Genomic DNA, 24,159 nt, shown 5'->3' with positions numbered 1-24,159 from the left:
CGGTTCCATGTCAGTGATCATGGACAACAGGCTAGTGTTGGCACTAGGGAATGATCAAACCTTCCAAAAACACTCTGTTGACCTTCAGATTCTCTGTTGAATGCCACCGGCCCTCAACATGTTGCCCTCATTAATGCTAATCAGTGCTGTAGGTCTCAAAAACACCAGTGTGCAGGCATAAATATAAATTAGAAAAATTAATTAAAAATCTCAGAAATAATGCATTTACGTTTTTTTTCTTTTTTTTTTACACCCCCGACTTTTTTTTCAGGAGATTATTAAAAAACAAGCATGTGGGGGGCAGTTTTTTTTTCTTTGTAATTTTAAAAATAATTACTTAAAGAATTACAAATTTTAAATGTTGAAAAAGTAAATAAAGCAAAACAAATCTTTTTCTCCCCGATTGTTATAGATTTTTTTAAAATAAAACACTGAAATTCATTCGTAAAATCTCATTTGGCACCCTGACCCAACATAAACACACTAAAAAGTGTAAACTAAAAGGTTGAGTGGTGTTTTTAAATTTTTTAGCAATCAATTTGGATGGAACTTTTTTGGCATCATTTGAAATTAATGTTAAATAAAGCAGTTAATGAGTGAAAGAATATCTTACCTGTGAGAAGCACCTGCGATACTCCGTCTCGGGACCGGAACACCTGTAATTTTGCGGCGTTCCTCTGCCTCCTGCTTCCACCGCCATGTGTTGCCCGTGGGGGTGCTGAAGCGGGTACACGTTAACGGCTTGTGGGGTTTGAGGTCCGAATCCCGGGTGAGGTGCCCTTTCCCTGTGTAAGGGCTGGTGAAGCGGGGAGGAGTAGTGGAGTTGCGAGTTGGGATGCAAGTGAGGCAAGACAGGAGGTGGAGGAGGCGCGGTCACAGTGTTCCAAAAATTCAGTCGATGACCCGACGGGACCGACGATGACAAAGATGGAGAACGTGGCGGGATTTCAGGAGGGTGTGGGACTCGAACCCGTCTCTGCTCACTTCTGGCATGTGATTGGGGTGGCGCAGTCGTGGCGGGGGCGGGGGTAGTCGCGTCCTCTTCATCATCGACATCAACAAAGTCGTCATCAGCGACGGCTCGCTGAGATCCTGACGTAGTGCCGTTCTTGGTGTGGCGAGCCTGCCGGCTGGGTCGGTGCAAAGGCAGGGAAAAGGGCACTTTCCCGTACCCAAACTGACCTGGACGGATGGGCGAAGGCCTGCGACACACGAGAAAGACGGTCTTTCGGGATCACAATGACACAAAACTGAGAAAAAAATATGATATATATTGAATTTTCCTACGTAGCAGACAAACTCATGGTGCTTAACAAAGCAAATGTCAGATCTCACATTAAGTGTACTCTGTCTGAAGCAAACCAAACCACAATTTGGAGTGCAATCCCATTTGGAAAAAAAACATAATTATAGGCCACTGCTGTCAATCAAAGCAGTTTTGAACTATCATCATACAAAACAGCATTGTAGAACCCCCTAGACTGCACTTGTTGGATTCATTGGGCTTACCTCCTGACAGGCAAAGCCTCCCGGCTGGTGCTGACGGACCGCCTGCTGCCTCCTCCTCCTCCCCCTCTCGATGCTCCATGGTTGCCAGGCCTCCTGATGGTGCGTTGTTGTTGGTTGTAAGCACGTGAGGGACCGCTGTAAGGGGATCGGTACACGGACACTCGGTTCTGATTAGCCGTCGGGTATTCAGCTTGATAGAAAGACGGCTCGCCCTGCCCGACGTGGCCTCCTGGCGGGTTATTCCGATAAAGAGACACCCCTTGGTTGGGATTAGGCGATTGGTGATGAGGCAGGTGTTGACGGGAAGGGGGGTAGGGCCGCATGGAGGAGAGGAGCGAACCCCCGGCGCCACTTGGACGATAGCTACCCCAGTTGGGTGGCATGTAGGAGATGGGTGGAGAGACGGGTGGAGGTGGAAGACACTTCCTGGCTCTCTGAGACACGCCAACGCCACATGGCTGGGAGCAATCGGACCACTCCGCCCAGCCTGACCAAACGCCCTCCACGGGTTCCGCTTCAAACACCTGTCTGGACCTCCGCCCAGCCACCTGCCACATTTAGACAGAAACAAGATTTTAACCATCTTGGACTTTGATCAATTGTCTGTAAGACACTCGTTTAAAAAGGAAAAAAATAGTTCAATAATTGCTGTAAAATTCTGGGCACTGCCGTTGCCAGAATCGTACGGATTTTTTTTTACTGTCATATAGAGAACAAACTGCCTTAAAAAGAGTTACATTTTAACTGTTGTTTTACGGCAAATAATCATTGTAACAATCAATCGTGCTGACTGCTGAGCTAACCGTCCCTTTCAGCTGCTAGTACACACTTAAGTTGTCGGGAAATAAAAATGGCGTCCCATATTGGCCGTTACAGCGTTTGTTTTCTAACATAGTCTAACAAGAAATTACAAATAGTCAAAATACTTGTGCAATATTGGCATTCCACTGTTCTACTTCTGTAATAAGAGCGATGACTCTGGTGTAATCACATACTGTATTTGGAAATTCCACACCCAAAAAAGCATCTTTGGTGTGCCTGACCATAACACGCGACATATCTTTCCAGGAAAGCCGTTTACAGTTGCTGTTTACACTCTTGAATTTGTAAAACATGTGGTTGGAAGCAGGAAACGGTTGCGAAGTGTGATGTTTTTCTGACCACCCTCTCTGCTAAAAAGCCAAGTTGGGAGTGTATGTTTGTGTTGCTCTACGTATGATGGAAATGTTTAAGGTCAGTTGCTTGGCTTCTGAACAAAACATCTGGACGTGGGAACGTTTGATTAGACTGAGCCGTTATTTTAATTAGAGAACTAATAAGTGTTTAGTCTACAGGAATCTTAGCCATGTAAATTATATGATCAATTTCTGTGTTATAAAAAAAGAGGAACAATTTAGACAACATGGACAGCATTGTAGTATTGGCATTTTGCCCCTGAATTGAAAAACTTACCAATCAAAATGGATTTGATGTCTGAGAAACTGAAACCTGATCATTTACTGCCTTTTCAGTTCAATAAGTTAAAAACATCAGGTGAGTTGCGTACATGAATCAAAATGAAAGCTGTAGCCACTCATATTCGACTACAATGCCTTTTGGCTACGTGGAATATTTTGGGAAAGGTATTTTCTCTCCTTCTCGTAAAGCCTAAAAAAGCCTGCTTGGCATGAGTTAACAATGGAAAAAAAACTCCATCAAACACCTTTGGGATGAACTTCAAAAGCATAATATTCAAACAGACACGTCCAACTTTCCCCAGAAGAGTGGAACTTGTTACATATGGGCACGACGCCAAGTGTCCCAATACTTTTGCCCACACCACTGGGTAAATGAGTCTGCCGATGATCCTCAGTCTCACGAGTTTCCTTCCTTCTGAGGCCAAAATCTAAATCCTAAAGTCTCGGTAAATCAGGATGGATTGAGGAGGATTGAGTCACCTGCCAAGCAAGCAGCTTGAGAGCAGATGGATGCAAAGTCAAGTGTGTATGTGCATGTGTGTGTGTATAAGGAAAACAAGCGCCAGCCTGGCCTTTGCTCTTTTTCCTATGCGGCGTGAAATGATAAAAGTCATTTCATAACATGTCGCTGGCTGGCCTGCTTGGCACAACAGCAGAAAATGAGCAAGGAACAAAAGTTTCCATTGTCGAAATGATGAATGCTCCACTTCCCTGTCCAGTGTGTCAATAAGTGTGGGTAAACACGCTGCCCACGCGTGCGTCTCCTAGAAAGTTTTTGTTCTCATTGTATGGCATGGAATCAGTGAACTTTTACCATTTCAGGTCCATTTGGTTTACGAAAATATATTGACTTAATACTATAATAATGAGGGAAGGCCTTTCTTTGAAAAGTTTCTTTACTTTCTCCAAAGTCAGAACATTATATTAAAGTAATTTGGGAAAATCAAGAAAGGATGATGTCATGCCTTGGGTATCTTCTGATACGTTTATTCAAAAATATTTGAATTTCCTGGAACCTGAAGATGCCACGTTTATCTGTTCAAACATTTTCAAACAGGTAATAACACCATGAGAGTTTTCGGCCAGGAAGGGGAAAAATTACACTCCTTGACCATAATGACTATTGCTGAATTTGGGGGGAAAACAGGAAGCTTCTAGGCTTAAGAACAACATCCCAACTATGAAAAACATCTTGTCTTTGCTATGCTACAACAGGGACTGGTGCATGTCGCAAAACAACTGACTTTGTGAGCAAAAAAACATTTAGTGAAAATGTGAAATACCATCACATTTCCCTGATTCGAATGGTTTAAAAAAAATTATGAGCAGACCTGAAAAGGCGCGAACAACGAAAGCGGCCTCGAAACTCAGCTCAGTCAGGAGGAACGGGCCAAAATTCCTGGCAACTATTCTGAGAAATCCATGTCTAAAATGTTTAAACCACCTTCCCACTTAAAAGAAAAGCTGTCTGAATAATATCCAGTCATTATACTGACATTCCATTAATACCATATATTTTTGTAATCCTAATTGACGCTTAGTCAAATGCTCTTGAGAGCAGCAGGTACTTCCCAACCTTGTTCCATAATGTTAAAGTCAAGATTGTTGGAATGCAAATGAGAAATCCAAGGTAAAAAGGCGGGACAACAAGGAAAGGACCTTGAGAAATGAGTTGGGAGGTTCATGAGCAGGGGGGTCAAAGCGGACAAGACTAAGGACTGTGTATGTGTGTATGTGTGTGTGTGTGTGTGTGTGTGTGTGTGTGTGTCGCAATGAGTGACATCAAACACACAGCTGCCACATAGCTAAAGCATTAATGAGCAGTGCGCATTGACCCAAAAGAAGCTGCCAGTGACCTCCTGCTACTTGTTACTGCTTAGACTCCTCCAACACTGTACGGCCAGACCTGCCGCCCACCGCAACTTTTTTTTAACTCGATCACAAAGGCGTCACTGTGGCTCCTTGACAGCTACGGGCCCCACTACAGGAAAAAACGGATTAATGACTCAAAAAGTTACACACGGTCGGCAAAATCACGAGTTTGCTCGCATAGGTTGGTACTCAGGGTTGCGTCATCGGGTCGAAAAGGTCCAATTTTAAGATTCGTTGTTTCCCAAAAGGGTCATCGTCGGGAATCGAAAGATTGTTTTGAACAAATGTTTCAAAGAAAAGGAACCAACAGGTTGCGCACAACATTTTTCACTAGAAAGCTTCATTTTAGAGCAATTACAAGTCAGTTTTCAGATGGTTAAGTCACTTCCCATTCCATTAGGGACATTCTTGGGTCACTTCCGGTTAAGTGACCTACTGTAACAACGAAATAGTCCGAATACGGGATGAATAAAGTTATCCAATCCAATCAACAGGTGCCGACCAAAAATGAGGGGAAATTACAAAAGCAAAATGAACTAACTGTAATTGATGACCACACACGTCCAATCAGTTTAAAGTGGGAGGGGTGGTTGCGAATGAACTACCATATGTTCGTTAAACTTTGACACAAAAAAGGTTGAAAGGCCAAATAGATGTTTGTGTTTCCTTACATTACTGAAGCACAGCACATATTTCACATGAGATAAATCTCATTGCAACCCATCAAAAAGAGGCATGAGGAAACACGTCCATCCTGCCTTGAATGCCATTAAAATTGGAATGAATTTCTCTTCTTTCCTGGTTGGTGGAGGATGACCCCCAAATAAATGGGACTGAACCCATTTTAATTGACCAAGAGGGATCCATCAAGGCTCAGAACAAATGGAAAAATCTCTTTGCCATTCGTTCCAGCCGAATCAGCGCAGAGAGTTTAACCAAAGAGGTTTCTGCAGGAAACAAGAAGCACCTGACTGCAATCCATTAATTCCACTTGTAGGACACAAAATTGGTGGAAAAAAAGTGTCCTCTTGATGGTTTGGAATGAAATCCTGCACTCACTGCAGCCCTCTGTAGAATAGTTTGCCCACTCAGGGTATAATACTGTATATTCAATAATGTTTATGTACCAACAATCTCGGTTCTTTTCTTCTCGTCATCATTTTGTAAAATCTAAAAATATATTTAAAAAAAAAGCTAAAATAAACATTATTTTAGATCTATAAAAAACTGAATATTCAGGGCTTTTAATCGATTTATTTAAAAAAAAACTAAATATTATATCTAAAATTGTCTGACTGGGATGGTCTGGCGGCCAATGATTACAGCTAATGAGTTTGAATGTACAATAATGCACAAATTTGAGGTGTAATTAAAATAATATAATTAACAAATTTAAAGTGACGGCTGTATTAAGGACCCTCTAGCACACGTGTCAAAGTGGCGGCCCGGGGGCCAAATCTGGCCCGCCACATCATTTTATGTGGCCCGGGAAAGTAAATCATGAGTGGCGACTTTCTGTTTTAGGATCAAATTAAAATGAAGAGTACAGATGTATATTAAATTTCCTGATTTTCCCCCTTTTAAATCAATAATTGTAATTTTTTTAATCATTTTTTTCTGTGTTTTTAGTTCAAAAATCATTTTGTAAAATCTAAAAATAGATTTAAAAAAAGCTAAAATAAACATTGTTTTACATCTATAAAAAACTGAATATTCAGGGCTTTTAATCCAGTTCTTTTAATCTATTTATTAAAAAAAAAATCTAAATATTATATCTAAAATGGTCCTGCCCATGTGAAATCAAGTTGACGTTAAAGCGGCCCATGAACCAACCCGAGTCTGACACCCTTGATTTAAATATACCTCATTCTGAATTGAAGGAGGCTCCAACGTATGGCTTATACTGCTTTATATCACGAAAAATGGGTTCCTCCGGAGACTCCCGAGACACGTTGCGATCTCATCGAGCCGCCAGGACGGCTTGAAAGCGAGCCTTCCGATTATTGTGGGCTAGGGAAACAACTGCGAAGCGTTTGATGGCTTCACCTTTCACCTTGCAACCAGGCAAAGTCAATGACTGCAGTGTGTGACGAACTCATGACTCACCTTCCGCTTGGCAGGCTTGGTCACGGAGGTCACGACCTCCACAAAGGCCCACAGCGCATAGAGCCTGGAGGGAAAGACGAAGAGAAACGGAAGCTTTAAAAAAAAAAACGCCAGCGACTGAATGGAGTCTTTATCCTGTGACAGTGACATAAATGAGTTTTAGTTATGATTGCACGCCACAGGTGGTGGGCGGGTGGTCTACTGCGGGGGTTGAATCAAAGTTGATGTTTCCCTTCATGTTACCACAGGCAAACATCTCCATCAGTGTGGGAAAAAGCCTACGAGGCGCTAACACACTAATGGGTTTGAACAGAAAGCATGTTTTTCCTTCGCATGCCTCTGTCCACGACCCAACACACCCCGTGGATGGGCTACACACACACTGGCGGGCGGGAACAATCAGTCAAAAGGCTAAAATTTATTTGGCAATGTGCTGTACAGCTTTTTTTTTATCTTTTAGAGTTTGGTGTTGAAATATTGCGGTTTGTATTGGAGAATGCGGTTTCATTTGGAATTTTGTCCTTTCTAAAGCGTAATTACTTGCAACAGATTGCAAATCAACAGAGGCAAGAGAGTTACTTCGTTTTCTTGAAGGGCGACTTTGGTTACCTTTAATTGCGGTTGGCTGTGGTTTCTGGTTTGGAGTGATGTCTTGAAAAGGGATTTTGGGTGGTTTGGGTCATTTCGAAAGTAGTGTGGCCCAAAAAAAAGCTGCCTAGAACACTTCACTTTTAGTTTTCCTCTTGATTTGATGTTTTTTTTTCTTCGTTTTGATACAGCTGTGCATGGTTTAGGTCCCAAATTCCCAGTAAATGTTGTAAAAGCATCTATTTGAACAGGGGTGTGTACACTTTTGATATCCATAATAAATTGAAACTTTTATATTGGATAACTTTATTGACCTTCATTTTTGGTCAACTGTTACATTGTAATTAAAACAATCTGAAGTTTACTTATAAAAACAAAACATTCACCTTTAATAGCTTTTGTTTGCTTAGAAACTTTACTTTAAAGCAAGGCAAGCCTACTTACTATGTGCAGATGGCAATCCATGTATTCTGCCTGTTAACAGTGTTAGTATTTTGTGGCATAAATGCTGTTTTTTATTGTATAAAAACCTCCTACTACAAGTTACGTTGACCTGACCTGTGTGATTTTCACCTACTCGACTTCATTTACGTTGAGTCAGCATTTGTTGTTGAAGCAATGTATTTTTTGTGCTTTAAACCTCTGTTTCATTGGCTTTTTCTTTTCATTTTGGCTACGACTGCCATTGACGGCACTTGCTGTCCAATCCAAAGTGGCCGGGAGGTGGCGAAGTTTTAGTGTTTTAAGAGAAAATGAAAATAATAGAAACATGAAACGATGCAATTAGCAACAGTATATATATATATATATACAAAAAAAATATGATAAGAAGCAAAGAGCCCCATTAATTTTGGCCGGGAGCCACATGCGGCTCGAGAGCCGCATGTTCACCACCCCTCGGCTAATCAATGCCTAAACTAATTACTTGTTGCAACCTGTAACAAAAACGTGGTGACATACTTGACAATTCCATTGAAATGTGCTTCACTTGGACTTTCTTTCTCTTAAGAAAAAAGTTTGACATGTATTTTTACAAGTGGTTGATCACCACTCAAATGACCTCTAAATAAAAGATTGGACGTCTACCACCGTCATTGGCCCCAGAACATCCTGAGTCCATCCCAGTTCCATTGAATTTGATGTTCATCACTCTCAATGGCATTTAAATAACTTTTTTTCCAAAGCATTCCAATATAGACAGTCAAGTGCGTTGGAAACAAGTGTTTAAAAGCCATCCTGCCATGTTGACACGCTCCAAAAACGCCTGACTCCAACCCAAAAGAGACCGTTTTTCTCTTTTTACTCTCTCCCAAAAAGAACCGCAAGCATCACCGAGGCGTGCAGCCCGCAAGCCACACTCGAGTCCGGGTAATTGCTCCCCTCTTCCCAGTGCGGTGGAGCGCCTTCTCCCTCGATCTCCCCCGATCTCCCCCGATCTCCCACGGTCTCCCCCGCAGCAAAGAGCCGCCGAGGCCGAAGTAAAGACCCCCTGCGAGACCGGGGCAACTGTGACACATTGTTCCGATCCTACCGCTGGAATTTTAGGCGACCATTTTAACGTCAACCCGTGCGCCAGCAGAAAAGTGCGCGGTGCGTAAAAGCCACAAAAAAAGCCACAAAAAAGCCCCAAAACAAGAAACATGGTCGAACCGCGTACCTGAAGACAAAACCGAGCCGCATGCTCCACCGACTCCGGTCCAAATGTTCAGTCCAGTTTGGGGATCGATTATTGGGATGTGAGGAAAAGCAAACAATGAAGTGTCCAACTTCTTGTCCTCGCCTCTTCACTCTCCCTCTCTCTTTTCTCTCTCCCTCACTTTTGTGAGAGTGAGTTTGTGCGTGTGTGTGTGTCCCTTTTCCTCCTGTCACTGCCCGCCAATGTGCAAAGTGGGAAGTCTTCCCTTTCCCCCCCACTCACACACACACACACACACACACACACACACACACACACACACACACGCACACACACACGCACACACACACGCACACACACACGCACACACACACGCACACACACACGCACACACACACGCACACACACACGCACACACACACGCACACACACACACGCACGCACGCACATACACACACACACATTCGGCCAGTCAACTTTTTAGTATAGTTTTCTCCTCCTTAAGCAATAATGATACATCAGTGGTCATTTTTAAAGTGGACATAAGTCCTGTTTTATGCAGGACAGTCCAGTGGACAGTTGGTATTCAAAAGTTGACCTTTAACCCTTTATATAAAACAATTTCTGGTCATAATATTCATTCATTCATTCGTTTTCTGAACAACTTTATCTTCACTAGGGTCACGAGGGGTGCTGGAGCCTATCCCAGCTGACAGCCAATCACAGGGCACAAGGAGATAAACAACCATTTACACTCATACCTAGGGGCAGTTTAGAGTATCCAATCAGCCGATCATGCATGTCTTTGGAATGTGAGAGGAAACCAAAGTACCCGGAGAAAACCCACACAGGCCCGGAGAGAACATGCAAACTCCACACAGTTGGACCGACCTGGATTTGAACCCAGGACCCCAGAGCTGTAGGGCCAATGTTCTACCACTTATGCCGCCGGTCATAATATATATTTAGAAACAATATAATTTTCTTTTTCAGGGCAGCCTGGCGGCAGAGAGGTTAGCATGTCGGCCTCACAGTTCTGGGGTCGTGCGTTCGATCCCAAGGTCGGTGTTTGCATATTCACCCCATGCTTGCATGGGTTTTCTTTGGGTTCCTCCCACATCCCAAGCATAAGCATAGTAGCCTGGTCGAACACTGAAAATTTCCCTAGCTGTGGATGTGTCCGTCTCCTCGTGTCCTGCGATTGGCTGGCCACCGATTCACGGTGCCCCCCGCCTGGTTCCCTTAGTTAGCTGGGATAAGCTCCAGCACCCAGCACGATCCTTGTGATGATAAGCGGTTCAGAAAATGAATGAATGCACCCACCTTTGAGGACAAGCTCAGAGACCCACAAAATAAAATGTCAAGATTTGCTGTAAATACTCTTGTTTCAGTGCCATTGACAGCGCTAGACGTCCAATCCCTTTCTACTGGGAGGGGCCAATGAATGACCTTAAAAATGGATTAGAGATTTATCGCATTCAGTGGCACTGAAACAATGTAATGGAAGGATCTTGTCTAAGGTCCTTGGACCTGCTCCATTTTTCTGGGAATTGGTGCTTGCTGTCAAACAAATCATTTCTATGCTGGCCAAGTGAGACTCCCAGCTGTAGTAAATTATGATCGCCAATGAGACATTCATAAAACTTGGCCTTGTCAAGTTATATTGAAAAAAAAAAGTTCTTAATCTTAATTCATTCTGTAACTAAAAACCATACTTGAATTCTATTTTTTTTCTTTTGCAAATGAATCAAAGTGTTAACCTGTTAAAGCAATGGCATCAAACCAGATCTGGTCCGCCACATCATTTTCCACAGCCCACAAAAGTAAATTGTGCATCAATTTGTGTTTTGCTGATTTTCTGTCTTAATGATTTGATTTGGTGATTCTTAATGATCCCATTTACTTTGATTTGCTTTGTACTTTGTGCTTTTGCTTTGTTGTTCTGCAGCCTTTGTGACTGTACTGTCTAACTTATAACTACTATGCCTTTCCTGTATCTGCATTCTCACCCTCTTGCTACTGTCACAATGAAATTTCCCGAATACGGGATGAATAAAGTGATCCAATCCAATCCGATTTGATATTTTCTCAAAAATAAAATGTATCTAAAACTTTTCGCATAGCCAAACTTTTCAAGCACCTACCCCCCAAAAGGGAAGATTTTGGATGCAGCGTTTGTGACAAAAAGGGCGCAATAACATACAGCGTGTGGTTTTCAATTCCCACAACCATTAAAAAGACCAAAATGAATATGCCATTGACGCCCAGGATGGCGCTGGAAGCCAAAACGGGGAGCCCAAGTGTATATGTGGGGCAGAGGCGAGGCGTAATGGAGGGATTCCACCACTGTCTCTGTGTCTGTGTCTCGCCCTTCCACACATACGCACACGCCAACACAACGGGCCCTGCCTCAGCTATCATAACTCTCCAGTTCATCCTAAGAAAGCTCTATTGTGCAGGCTCGCAATGATCGTGGCTCATGATCCGCTCTTGGTCGGAAGCGGCGCGACGAGGGGGGGATAAAAAGTTTTGTGGGATACCATAGTGCCAATGTAAACGTAAATGTCATGCAATAAATGGGGAGGGAGGGCGCTTCATATGCTTATACAGTGTTACATATAGAATGTCGTATGTGGTTTTACTATATTCTCTAATGGAGCAAACTAAGGCAAAAGGGTCAATGGCGGCCTGCATAAATTTTTTAACAAATTCAGCTTACATTCGTTTGTATTTCTCATCTTTAACACTAGCTAGTAGCTAAAAAAGTGCATCTCCTTTAACTTAAGTGTGAAAATCTGACATAATATAGAAATCAATGAGGTAACTGTGGAATTTCAGTATTTTGTTTCACGTGCCTGAATAAATGCCTTTATTGTTATCGCACAATTTCACAATGAGGGGGAGTAAGAAATAATAACAAATATATATGTTTTTTTTACTCGAATCCTGTTTAAAAGAAATGGAAGTGGGAGGATTTTAAGCTGGCCCTTGCAACCTTTGATTTATCTGCAAACAGGCCGAGGAGAAAAAACCTTAGACCCCCCTGCTCTATAAGATGCGTAATGTGTGCAACTGCCCAAATTATGATGCACTTTGACTCTTACTGTAACAACCTGATCAACATTTCTAGATAGAGTAATGACATTTAGTTTAGAAATCTCCACGGAACACACCGAACTATAAATTCTACCCCTAAGTGTGTTTGTGTGTAGAGCACATGTGCAAATGGACACCACCCCAAGTGTTGAAACTATTTTTATTTGCTTGTGATTCCCCAACATTCCCTGTGAGTCACAACTGGTTTCCTTTTTTTTTCATTTATCTTATTTATCTTGTTTTATTGCCAAGACTGAGGACCATAATGGATCATTCAGAAAGACAATGTTTTGATTCAAGACTTGTGAAGCACAGAGACACAGATTTTCTTTTTAAACCGGCAAGATTGAGCAACTTTGTGGTCATAAACGGGCCAACGGCGAAAGTTCAAAGGTCTCATGATTATATTTACATAGGAGCCTTTATGTCATTCCAGTTAACTGTCAATTCCATGCAAAGAAACGTTTAAAGTGAAAATTAAGAGAATTAAAAACAACCATACACAGTCTAAACATGAACATTTAATTTCATGTACTTCCAATTATGTCAGACGAATTATCTTGACCTTGGAATTCAGAGGAAAGCAACTTGAGACAATTTAATTCATTCATTCATTTCAATATGTTATACCGCTCGTCCATATGGATCAGAGAGACAAACAAGCCTTCACACCGACACTAAAACCTATAATTTACAGACAGCAATAAATACTTCTCCTAACTTAACATGCTGCACCATGTTTCTAACATTGCTCCTACTGTGAAGCAATATGGGGCTGATAAAGTGGTATTATAGCCTAGTATCAGTACATTTTACAAGCATGAGTACAGTGCAGACATCCCTGAGATTAGAGGCTCTATTTTTTGTGCTATTTTAGACCAGGTGTTGGTATTTACACAGGCGCGTGCTAGCTGACGCAGTTTTAAAAAAAGGGCAGTTTGTACCATTGCGGGTGTAGTAAACACTCTATTCGCTGCCAATCAACGGAGCTCCTCTCATTCCCTACAAAGGTCTACTGCAAATAGTGTGTCAAACTCGCAAACACGTTCATTCCAGTCTTTTTTGGGCATAAAAAGCTAATTCTGTTAGTACTCTTTTTGTGTCATTGGCTTTGTTTGGTTTTTGAAATTGTTTTATTTTCATATTTCTTCTGGCACTTGCCCAAAATAAAGAATTCCCAAAAAATTAAAAAAGAAAAAACACAGCATGATGCACTTGCACAAAATTCAGAATGCAAAAGTGTTTTTTTTTGTGCTGCCAATGAAATTTGATGCCTTCATCTGATAATGTTAAGATTACTTTCTCCACATTAAAACTTCATAGGTGTGTATGGCACTGTTTTTCATCACACTAAGTTACATTTCCAGCTCTATGATTCAAATGAGATTTTCCCCCGTTTTTTTCACTGTCACATTTCATGGCATCACAGAAATGCACGTGAAGTCTATTTTTCCAGAGTTTCTGGGTGGAGGACATACGACAACGAGAAACAGCAGCAGTTTTTAGTGATGCTTGCATGCTTCGTGAGTCAGAGTGACGTCGGCTCCTTGTGACTCAGATTTCCATTCAAAAGGATATTCGAATAGACTAGAATCACAAATTGAGAAGGCTTTTCCATGATACTTTCATCAGCAGCCAGTGCCCAATTTACTATAATTGCTGTGCCAAGGGAATTACAGTCTCATAATTCAGCTCTTATTTTGAATTGAACCTTACAACATATATTCATTTTGCGTCATTGGCATTAGTTTTGGTTACACTTAATGCTTTAGAAAATTTGTATCCCAAAATTACCATTATTACAGTAATAATGATAGACACTTGAAAAACCATGAAAAACGGCGGAATACTGTGAAAAATATATCCACAGTAGTTCCCCATTTTTTTTAGGTGTACCGCAAAAAAAAACGCAAAAATGATGTATAATAATGCATCACAGAGGAGAAAAAGGCCAAAAGTGGCAGGAAATCTGGGCGAAACACAAATATGTAACGTTGGGAAAATTGAAATAAAAAATAACAATATGATAATGATGTACAAAACGAGGGGACAAAAAAATACTACAACAAAAATGAAAAAAAACATATCCTAAACATCTCATCTCTTCTCATTTTCTGAGCTGCTTTATCCTCACTACGGTCGCGGGGGTGCTAGAGCCTATCCCAGCTTCCTTTGGGCCAGAGGCGGGGGACACCCTGAATTAGTGGCCAGCCAATCACAGAGCACAAGGAAACAAACAACCATTCACGCTCACACTCGTACCTAGGGTCAATTTAGAGTGTCCAATCATGCATGTCTTCGGCTTGTGGGAGGAAACCGGAGTACCCGAAGAAAACCCACGCAGGCCTGGTGAGAACATGCAAACTCCACACAGGTGCACTGACCTGGATTTGAACTCAGGTCCCCCACTGTGAGGCCAACGCGCTAACCACTCATCCGCCGGGCCGCCCTTAGCTTAAACATAACTTTAAAAATATATATATACACAATATCCACTATTTTCCTCCCAAGAAATATAAAGCATCTCCTTCTCCTAAAACCTTGCCTAATTTTCCATAAAAGGGTCACTCAAATACACTTTTGTGATTTCATACATTCTCACATGTATGAAAAGCGCCATTGTCAGCATTCAGTAGGGGAAAGGTTAACTTGTCCCTAATGATTTTAAAAGTGTTCAATGAACATAAATTGTGGAGTAGGCGAGAAGTAAATGAAAGATGGAGGAAAAAAACCTGAAAATAACGGCACACTAAATCAACATTCTGCTTCCTTTCAATGCTCCACAATGGGCGCCATGTGACGTAACTACAGTATAATTGACTTCTCTGCTCTTGGACATGCACCACACCCACTACGGCTACCAAAGCTTTTCTTGGCCTAGATGGCGATAGAGACGGAGATTAGATCACATCAAAGGCCGGCCACATTAAAGAGCCGCCTTTAGATTTGATGAATGTAAATAGAAACTGTCACCAGGAAAAATGAGGGTGAATTCCAGGCACTTGTATAGACATATGTTGTATTCAAGAGGGTGTGTAGTGATTGTTATTAGTGAAGTGGATATCTTTAGACTTGGCTGAAGCGTGTCTATCAGTAAATGCAATTAGCTGGAGGTCATTGCAGAGGCCAGCAGTACTCGGTGACCACTTATAGCAAGCGGTGAGCTACCGCCCTGTTTATTTGCGAGCGGTGCTTTTTAAAGTGGGTCCCGTGAGATGAACAATGGTACCGTGACTTTTTGTTCCCTGTATCAGGGCCGCTGTAAATTTTTCTCCATTAGAATATATTGGAATTAATATAATACTATTTTTTATTTTTTTAATGAAGAAAATTACTATGCATGTTGTCTAACAATGATGCCAGTTATGCTGTTTTTTTAAGCAATAGATATAAAAAATATGTTAATTTCTTACATCAACTAGTGCTTATTTTATCTGTTACTTAAAATGTAATGTTTGTTCTGGGTTTCTCATTAATTTAAAAAGGTACTGCTCAAAAATGCGACTTATAATCCAGTGTCACATATTTTTTTCACTTCCATTGTGCATTCTTTGGCTAGTGCGACTTATAGTCCAGATAATAAGGTATAATTGTATTTGGATTCATCTTTCTGCCATTTGTGTTTCCGTTTTTTTACAATTAGGTACCGCAAAAAGAGCAAAAGACAAAATTTTAAATATGACATTACACCCGTCGGGACGCAGAACTTGGTAACTTCTTTAAGAAAATGACAGTCGTGTTTGATTTGTCTCGATTATGAAGCTATATCGCCGTCACTTGGTTAAATGACTTCACAGTGGGTCTGATTAAAGGTTCCTGGATCCAAAAAGATTGACTGACATTCGGCATAGGACATCCAAACGCGCTTGAACAGAGACGAGCGGCGTTTGCGTGGAGGCCCCGCGTGTCGCAACAGATCTCTTATTTGTCTCGGATGGCTGATCTGACTAATAGCTCTGTGCATCTCATTGGGTCAAAGCCCCACGGGGGTCATAAATCACTCCAAAACTCTAGCGCGTATCCCGCCGCAAGACACAAACGTCGACCCCGAGGGGCACCCTCCCTCTGTGCCGACTTTTACAAGTTCACCAGGCCATCAGGCAGAAGGTCACGGGCTAAGGGGGGTTCCGAGGGTTGTGGTGCCACTCCACGCCAAATGGGGAGATTTAAGGGGCCGCAGAGTGAACGGGCGGCCGTGGAGACCAGTGCGTCCTGGACCTAAAGTCTTCTCATTCCTTCGCTTAGCCGTGTTCATTTAACCGTGACGACGACAGACGTGGAAATGCAAAGGGAACGGGTGGGGCGGAAACTTGCTTCGGGGGAGATTTATGTCTCCGGGAAGGCCAAGAGGAGACTACAAGAAGCAACAGGAGGGTTTTTTACACTGACTTATGCAATATGGCCATTTTGCTTTTGTCATGTGTATGGATGACTATGAAAAGTTATTCACATTTCCACAAATGGACCATGTTTTTGTTCCGCTCCTGATGGCCGGGAGGGGTAGATTACAGGCAGAACTTTCATTTATACGTGTTTGGGGATAAAATACCTTAAGCACTTATTCTTGTAGTATTGTAACTTTCACTATGTTAGCCTGATGACTGAATTCACTACTGGTGTATTTTCCACTTTTCGCCTTAAACCTATTTTTCTCGACAATTCTCGTTCTTTTATTCCCTAATTGTAACTCCCAACACATAATTACATAAGTGTCTTTTAAAAAAATAACAATTTACTTGTAAAATTACTATTAGTACAAGACAGGCAGCCCTTTTAGTTCCATAATGGTTCATTTTCGGAATATTATGCTCTTGAAATATCTTTGTTGAATATAACTCAAAGGTTTGTCATTGAAAAAAATACTATTTTAAGACCTTGTTCCAATAATTGTACTAATCCAGTATTTTCTAAATGATATTACTGTTTTTTAAAGCGTTTCACTGGTTCTATCGAGGTACTTTATGCTTTTTTTCCCAGAAGAAATGAAACAAACTCTAGCAGTCATTTACATTTGATTTTTACGATAGACGCCCTTGTAAAACTTTAGTGCTCCTGGGAAGAAAAAAAAGGTAGACAATCCTCACTTCCTTCTTTCCAGCATATTTCTACAAGAAGGGAGACTATCCAAGCAATGGTAAAACATTTATCCATCAATAGGATTTACAATGGGAAGATCATATGTCCGAGGAGTGACAGAATATGATATAAGCAGTAGAAGAGGGAGTTGTTTTGTTTCAGGCCCCTTGTTGGTGGTCCAGAAATGAAAAAGGAGTGAGAAACTCCCACTTAAAAGATTTAGTAAAGAATAGATGCTACACACTACGGTGTACATGCAGGGCGGAAATCCCTGGAATCCGAAAACCACGGTGGGCCTGTAAAGTGACCACAATGCTCCCCGGATTGCCTAATCATGCTGCAAAAGTACCGAAACAACTTCGTAACCACAAAATGAGTCCGGTCAAAAAGATTGGGAAAATTATGACCCAAGTCTGGTTTTGAAAACACGGCAGCCAGCCGCTACGGGTATAAATATCATAAAAAAGGGCCTACAAATGCAGCTAGAACTGGTCAGAAGAAGAAATATAATGTGAAGGATTTAAAAAGACAAAAAAGATAACTATCTTACTCCAACAAAAGACGTGCATTTCACAAATCCTATTTTTAAAGATTTGTCAAATTTTTCCGAAACTCCGATTCCTGAAAACAACAAACTGAAAAATTTCCACACACCTGATTCTGCAGTAATGTGTAATAAAACTTACACTAGACAATCTTCCATTTTAGACGGCACAGTAGCTCAATGCTAAATAATAAATGTTTCCTGAAAAACAACATCTGAAGATGGGAAGTGGCTTATACTCTAAAAATTACGGTAAATGGAATGAAATGAATCCAAATTCAGAAGCCAAATCCACCGTTCCAGTTCTAATTATGGAAATATACTTGGAACAATGTGACCAAACAAATGTTTTTTTGGGGTTTAATTTGACTTTTGTCGCCAATTCCTTTCAATTCTATCTTGACACAAACCGCGTAGTTTCTACTCATGGGTTGGCGCAGCTGTGTGTTTCGACATTTAGCACGTTGAAGGTGACAAGGACTCACTGGACTAGTGTGAAATCCAAAGTGGAGGAGCCGGCGCGGCCCGAGGGGGGCCGAAGAATGCGCGGCGATGACGGACAAGGACACAAAAGGCGACGAAGAGAAAGGCCGCGGTCGTAGAAAAAGAGGATAAAAGGCGACGGCGAAAGAAAGCCGTAATGGCAGATTAGTCGGGAATCGGCCGGGTGAAAGGAGCCAGAAAAGTGGGGGAGGTGAAACCATTTATCCATCTTAAATGGAGTCAATATTTGCTCCATTCCGCCTGTCCGATGCCAAGTGCTCTGTACAGTAAGATTGTCAGCTGTTTTTCTAATTTTACTCTCCAGTTTACGGACAGTGAGCGCTTTCAGTGAGCGGCAGGTGGGGGGAAAAAGTGTTTGGATGAGGGCCAATCAGAAGAGAATGGTCAGTGGCGAGATGAGGTCATGAGTGGCTGAGAGGTCACTGCTGGGGAGTCTAATTGGCTCACGATATGACCTTCTTCCAATTAACCGAACAAAGAGCCTTGGTTAATTAGTCAGGGAACGCAAACAACGTTGTGTGAACAAAGATGGACGCCAACGTTCAAAGGATTGTGGCAGTTTGAAACTACTACGAAAAGGAAAACATCAAAAAAATAAAGGAATGAAAGAAATGAACAAGTTAGCACGATTCCAATTGTTTCTCCTCTTCAACATCGTGGTAGCATCTAAAAAGCTAATAGCTCCATCCTTTCTCTGCGTGTTTATCCATGTATACAAATGTTGAGCAGATTAGCAGGCGGAGCGCGAGCAGGAGGCCCAAGCAACTGATGTGTAATTTGACCCCTCCTTTGGACGCGACTCGGGATAAAACGCACAGGGAGGCCCCTATCACTTCCATCAATACTGTGTCCGAGCCACGCATATTCCCACACTAATTAGCATTTCATCAGAATAGCTTTACATATTATTCACTTATTTCATGTGAATACGGGGGTCTTGGACATTTAGGACCCCATTGTGTGGCTGAATTTAAATCTAAACTCAAAAAAAGAAAGGAAAAACTCAACTTCCAATCCACTTGGAAATCAGAATGGCTGTCAATCCCCCCTCAGTCAAAAGGTGTTAGAATGAATGGAACACCACCACTCACAAAAAAAAGTCCCCAAACTTCAGCCAGAGCTGTGTTATTCCAATTTTAAATCAATAAGCCAGGCACATGAAACGTACACGTTTTAAATTGTTTTGATCTGATTTAGTCTCGTATGAATTGATCCATCCTTGACTGGCAATCATTCTTCAGTGGATTCAAGTTACCTTCCAAAAGCAAGAGAGAGAGAGATCAAAACTTCCCAGAACGCCGACACACAATTCTCAAATATGAAGAAAGGGACGAAAGGCTTATTCAAATGGAATTTTACTGGTGTGGAAATGTTTTGCCTGTGCAGAAAGACAAAAATGATACAGTAATCCCTCCAATATTGCGGTTAATGTAACCCAGACATGGCCGCAATAAACAAAACAGGCGAAGTAGAATCACTCCTATTATTACTACCACAATACTACTTCATACTTGTCAATTGCTCCCCTTATGATTGTAATTCCCCTTATTAAGCGTTAAAAAAAACGTACAAATGCAACACATTTACTCACATTGGGCGCCCTTAAAAGTCTAAAACTTTCCCCAAAGTGGAGGGAGTGCTCAATCAGTATGCACTAGATTTATGATTCTGTAGATGATGCTGTATGACGCTGACAGCCTGACTGTCTGGGTACATTGCTTGCTGGCATGCTATATTTATATAGTGAAAAGGTGGACGAGTGAAAGGGGAATGCGCAAAGCGATTAAAGCACACGTGTCAAAGTGGCGGCCCGGGGGCCAAATCTGGCCCGCCGCATCATTTTGTGTGGCCCGGGAAAGTAAATCATGAGTGCCGACTTTCTGTTTTAGGATCAAATTAAAATGAAGAGTATAGATGTATATTCAATTTGCTGATTTTCCCCTTTTAAATCAATAATTGTAATTTTTTAATCATTTTTTTCTGTGTTTTTAGTTCAAAAATCATTTTGTAAAAAATCTAAAAATATATATAAAAAAATAGCTAAAATAAACATTGATTTAGATCTATAAAAAACTGAATATTCTGGGCTTTTAATTTATAAAAAAATATCTGAATATTATATCTAAAATGGTCCGTCCCACGTGAAATCAAGTTGACGTTAAAGCAGCCCGCGAACCAACCCTTGAATTAAAGCATTACAATACTATTAGCCGTCGACGATGACGTTTTCGTCTGCTACCAGTGACCGAAACAATCCAGATTAGAGCCGAAATGGGTAACAATGGAGATTGGTTTTACAAAAAACGTACTAAACAAATCCCCAAAAATTGTTATACGGCGTACACAATTTGAAAAAAAAAACCGAATAAAATACAGGAAAAACGTCTACGTTGACAGGTATGATACTTAGATCTGGCATTCTGAGACTGTATGCGCGACACATTGTCTTGTCCACAATCCTAATCCAGAAAGGGACACGACGCCAATCGGCCTCTCCGAACAAGCAAATTCAAACCTGATGCTGGCCTCTTCCTCTCCGCGACGACTGGCCCGCGGGAGGCGAGTCCAAACGCAAATATTTGGGAATCGCTTTATTCGTCTAAACTGGCCTGAGAGTCAACATGACCCCGACCTTCCTGTGAACCCACGAAGCGCTCCCCCCTGAGAAGGATTCAACAGGTTGGCTCCAACAACAAACCCTTTCACGCAGGAAGCCGCTTCTCTAAAACGAAAGGTGTCGCCAGGGAAAAGCGGGTCAGTGCGTGCAGCATAGCGCACATATTTCACATCGGATTGAGGCCAGTAAATTCTGTAAGCTTTTGTCTGTTGTCTTACGAGTTATCTGCGAGCACTCGGTGTCATCTCTCGGCCAGCCAGAGTTCCGTTAGCTCGCACGAAGAATCCTCCGGGGAGCTAAAATAGCGTCGCGGGTCAAGCGAGATCACAGAGGAGTCGGTCCAGATCAAATGAGAAACAACATGCGCTCTGTTTTAATCTTACAGCTCGCAGGGTTTGGCCTAGGGATAAAATAATTTTAAAAAAGAGTGAGCTGGCCAAAAGGAATCGGCCCGAGAGGAACCCGAGATGCCAAGACTGGCACGGGTGGGCCACCAGAGTAGCAAAGCATGTGCATGGAAGATATGTTAACTCAAGGGTATCGGACTCGGGTTGGTTCGCGGGCCGCTTTAATGTCAACTTGATTTCACGTCGGCCGGACCATTTTAGATATAATGTTTTTTTTTCTTAAATTTTTTGGATTAAAAGAACTGGATTAAAATCCCTGAATATTCCGGTTTTATAGATCTAAAATAATGTTTATTTTAGCATTTTTTAATATATTTTTAGATTTTACAAAATGATTTTTGAACTAAAAACAGAAAAAAATTGATTAAAAAATTACAATTATTGATTTAAAGGGGAGAAAATCAGGAAATTTAATATACATCTATACTCCTCATTTTAATTTGATCCTAAAACAGAAAGTCGGCACATGATTTACTTTCCCGGGCCACACAAAATGATGTGGCGGGCCAGATTTGGCCCCTGGGCCGCCACTTTGACAGGTGTGTTAACTGATGGTGATAATGATGGGAAACATCTGGTCCTACATTGATTTTCAAAGTACTCTATTAATTAATGTGGAAGGTAATGGAGACACGATCATCATCATTGTAGTTAATGCACTGATGTTTGTTTGTTGATGTGCTGTGAGAAGAAAAATATTTACTACTCCAACATACTGTTCCACTTGGCAAGGCTAGAGGCGGTATTAGGTGAGGACAAGGCTGGAATGGGCTATACAACATTTACAATAGAAGGTCACATAGCATAATTGTTCCTTTCAAGCAGCTCATCCCTTTTTAAATCAGTACTCAATGAGATTTAAATCATAAGCTAAAACTATTGAATTGTATGCTTTTATTGTCATTATACAAGTATAATGACATTTTAAACAGCCACAAAGTGTACAAAAAACAATAACAAACAAACAGACAAATACATATCAATAAATAATCAATAAATAATAATAAATCATAAGCTAAAACTATTGAATTGTATGCTTTTATTGTCATTATACAAGTATAATGACATTTCAAACTGACACAAAGTGCACAAAAAACTATAACAAACAAACATACAAATACATAACAATAAATAATAATAAATCATAAGCTAAAACGATTGAATTGTATGCTTTTATTGTCATTATACAAGTATAATGACATTTAAAACTGACACAAAGTGCACAAAAAACTATAATAAACAAACATACAAATACATAACAATAAATAATAATAAATCATAAGCTAAAACTATTGAATTGTATGCTTTTATTGTCATTATACAAGTATAATGACATTCAAAACTGACACAAAGTGCACAAAAACAATAACAAACAAACAGACAAATACATAACAATAAATAATCAATAAATAATAATAAATCAATAAATAACTAAAAAGTAGGTCACTGTTCGAGTCACTGGGCAAATATAATACCATGAGTAACAGTTCCATTCTTATGGAAATGTCAAAAATGATGAGTATAATAAAGAGTAGGTACTGAACCACTGTCCATCAAAGATCACAATTCACATATACGTACTTTACCTCTATGATCAGTAAAAAAAAAAAAAAAAACTGACCCAGGGTAAAATATTATAAACTAGCAAGCAACATAACAGTGAACCAAAATCTGAACACAATGTATCACTGCACCACTATTTGCTTCTCTTGGGGAAATTAATTAACACTGCATTGTTTCCAATAATACATGATATGCACAATCCTAACATGCACAGGGCCTATTTTAGATGAGATGCAATGCACTCACTGCATGCTTCCAGATACCAAATTAGCCTCCAATGTGGTAGTACAATACATACTCGGTCAGTAGTATATACTATGGGGATGTTGGTTTACTTAGCCACAAAGCAGGGTCTTAACATCTGTTATATCCAACATGATCTAAAAAAAAACAACCTTCAAATTATCAGTGGAACACTTATTTGACAGTGAGATAATGTATTCAACCAAGCACAAATAACCCTAATAAACATGGTGGGTGGGGGTGTATGTGGCTAATTACTTGCACAAATATTGAAAAGCCTTCATTGTGAAAGAGAGTTTGGGTCACCTGGGGGTCTCTGGTGCTGGGGTCACAGTATGATCATCTTAAGTAGAACCTCCTGTTGTCTGGGAGGTCTTGACTTCAGCATTGGTCACTTTTCTTTTCCCAAATTAGTGTCCTTTTGAGCCAACCCTCTAAAGTCCAGGGGTGGGCAAACTATTCCACAAAGGGCCGCAGTGGGTGCAGGATTACATTCCAACCTCAAAAGAAACAAACTTTTCCAACCTCAAAAGAAACAAACTTTGCACAATTCTGGTATCTCAAAGTGCAATCAGTGAATTGCAGTCAGGTGCTTCTAATTTTCTGCAGATAATCTCATTGGTTAAAGTGACTGCATTGGATCGGTTGGAACAAAAACCTGCACCCAGAGCGGCACTTGAGGACCGGTTCGCCCACCCCTGCACAGCAGAAGGGGTGTGGGGGTGTATTTATAACAGGGTACAAGAGAAAGAAGACAGGCAAGCCTATTTTGGGAGGTCAGGCTTTCAATCAGTCAGGCAGACAGGGCAACAGTGATAGTGGGAGAACAATAGCACGCTGCCTGTTTATCTTCCTCTGGGCCGGGCCGGAGGGTTATGCCTCCCGGCCTGGGTCGATGTCACCCTGTCTCCATGCAGGAAATCAGCCGGGGACAAGAGTTA

At 41.1% G+C, this 24,159-nt stretch overlaps 1 protein-coding gene across 2 annotated transcripts in view; it reads right to left on the bottom strand.

The window, feature by feature from the left end:
- The window catches only part of adamtsl4 (ADAMTS-like 4), a 59,748-nt gene extending 35,983 nt beyond the window's left edge, over positions 1–23,765 (bottom strand). Inside the window, exons 1-4 of one of the 2 annotated variants that reach the window (XM_077598523.1) lie at positions 23,525–23,765; positions 6,945–7,008; positions 1,510–2,057; positions 614–1,202 (exon numbers count right to left, since the gene is read on the bottom strand). In XM_077598523.1, the coding sequence (XP_077454649.1) occupies positions 614–1,202; positions 1,510–1,892 (972 nt within the window). In that variant the 5' untranslated portion in view covers positions 1,893–2,057; positions 6,945–7,008; positions 23,525–23,765. Of the gene's footprint in view, positions 1–613; positions 1,203–1,509; positions 2,058–6,944; positions 7,009–9,189; positions 9,381–23,524 lie in introns of those variants that run through there. The other variant, XM_077598522.1, reaches the window with a different exon arrangement.
- Positions 23,766–24,159: the final 394 nt, after the last annotated feature.

The sequence above is a fragment of the Stigmatopora argus genome, chromosome 4 (assembly GCF_051989625.1).
Source record: "Stigmatopora argus isolate UIUO_Sarg chromosome 4, RoL_Sarg_1.0, whole genome shotgun sequence".
NCBI classification, from domain to species: domain Eukaryota; kingdom Metazoa; phylum Chordata; class Actinopteri; order Syngnathiformes; family Syngnathidae; genus Stigmatopora; species Stigmatopora argus.
This window is presented reverse-complemented; position numbering and strand designations above follow the sequence as displayed.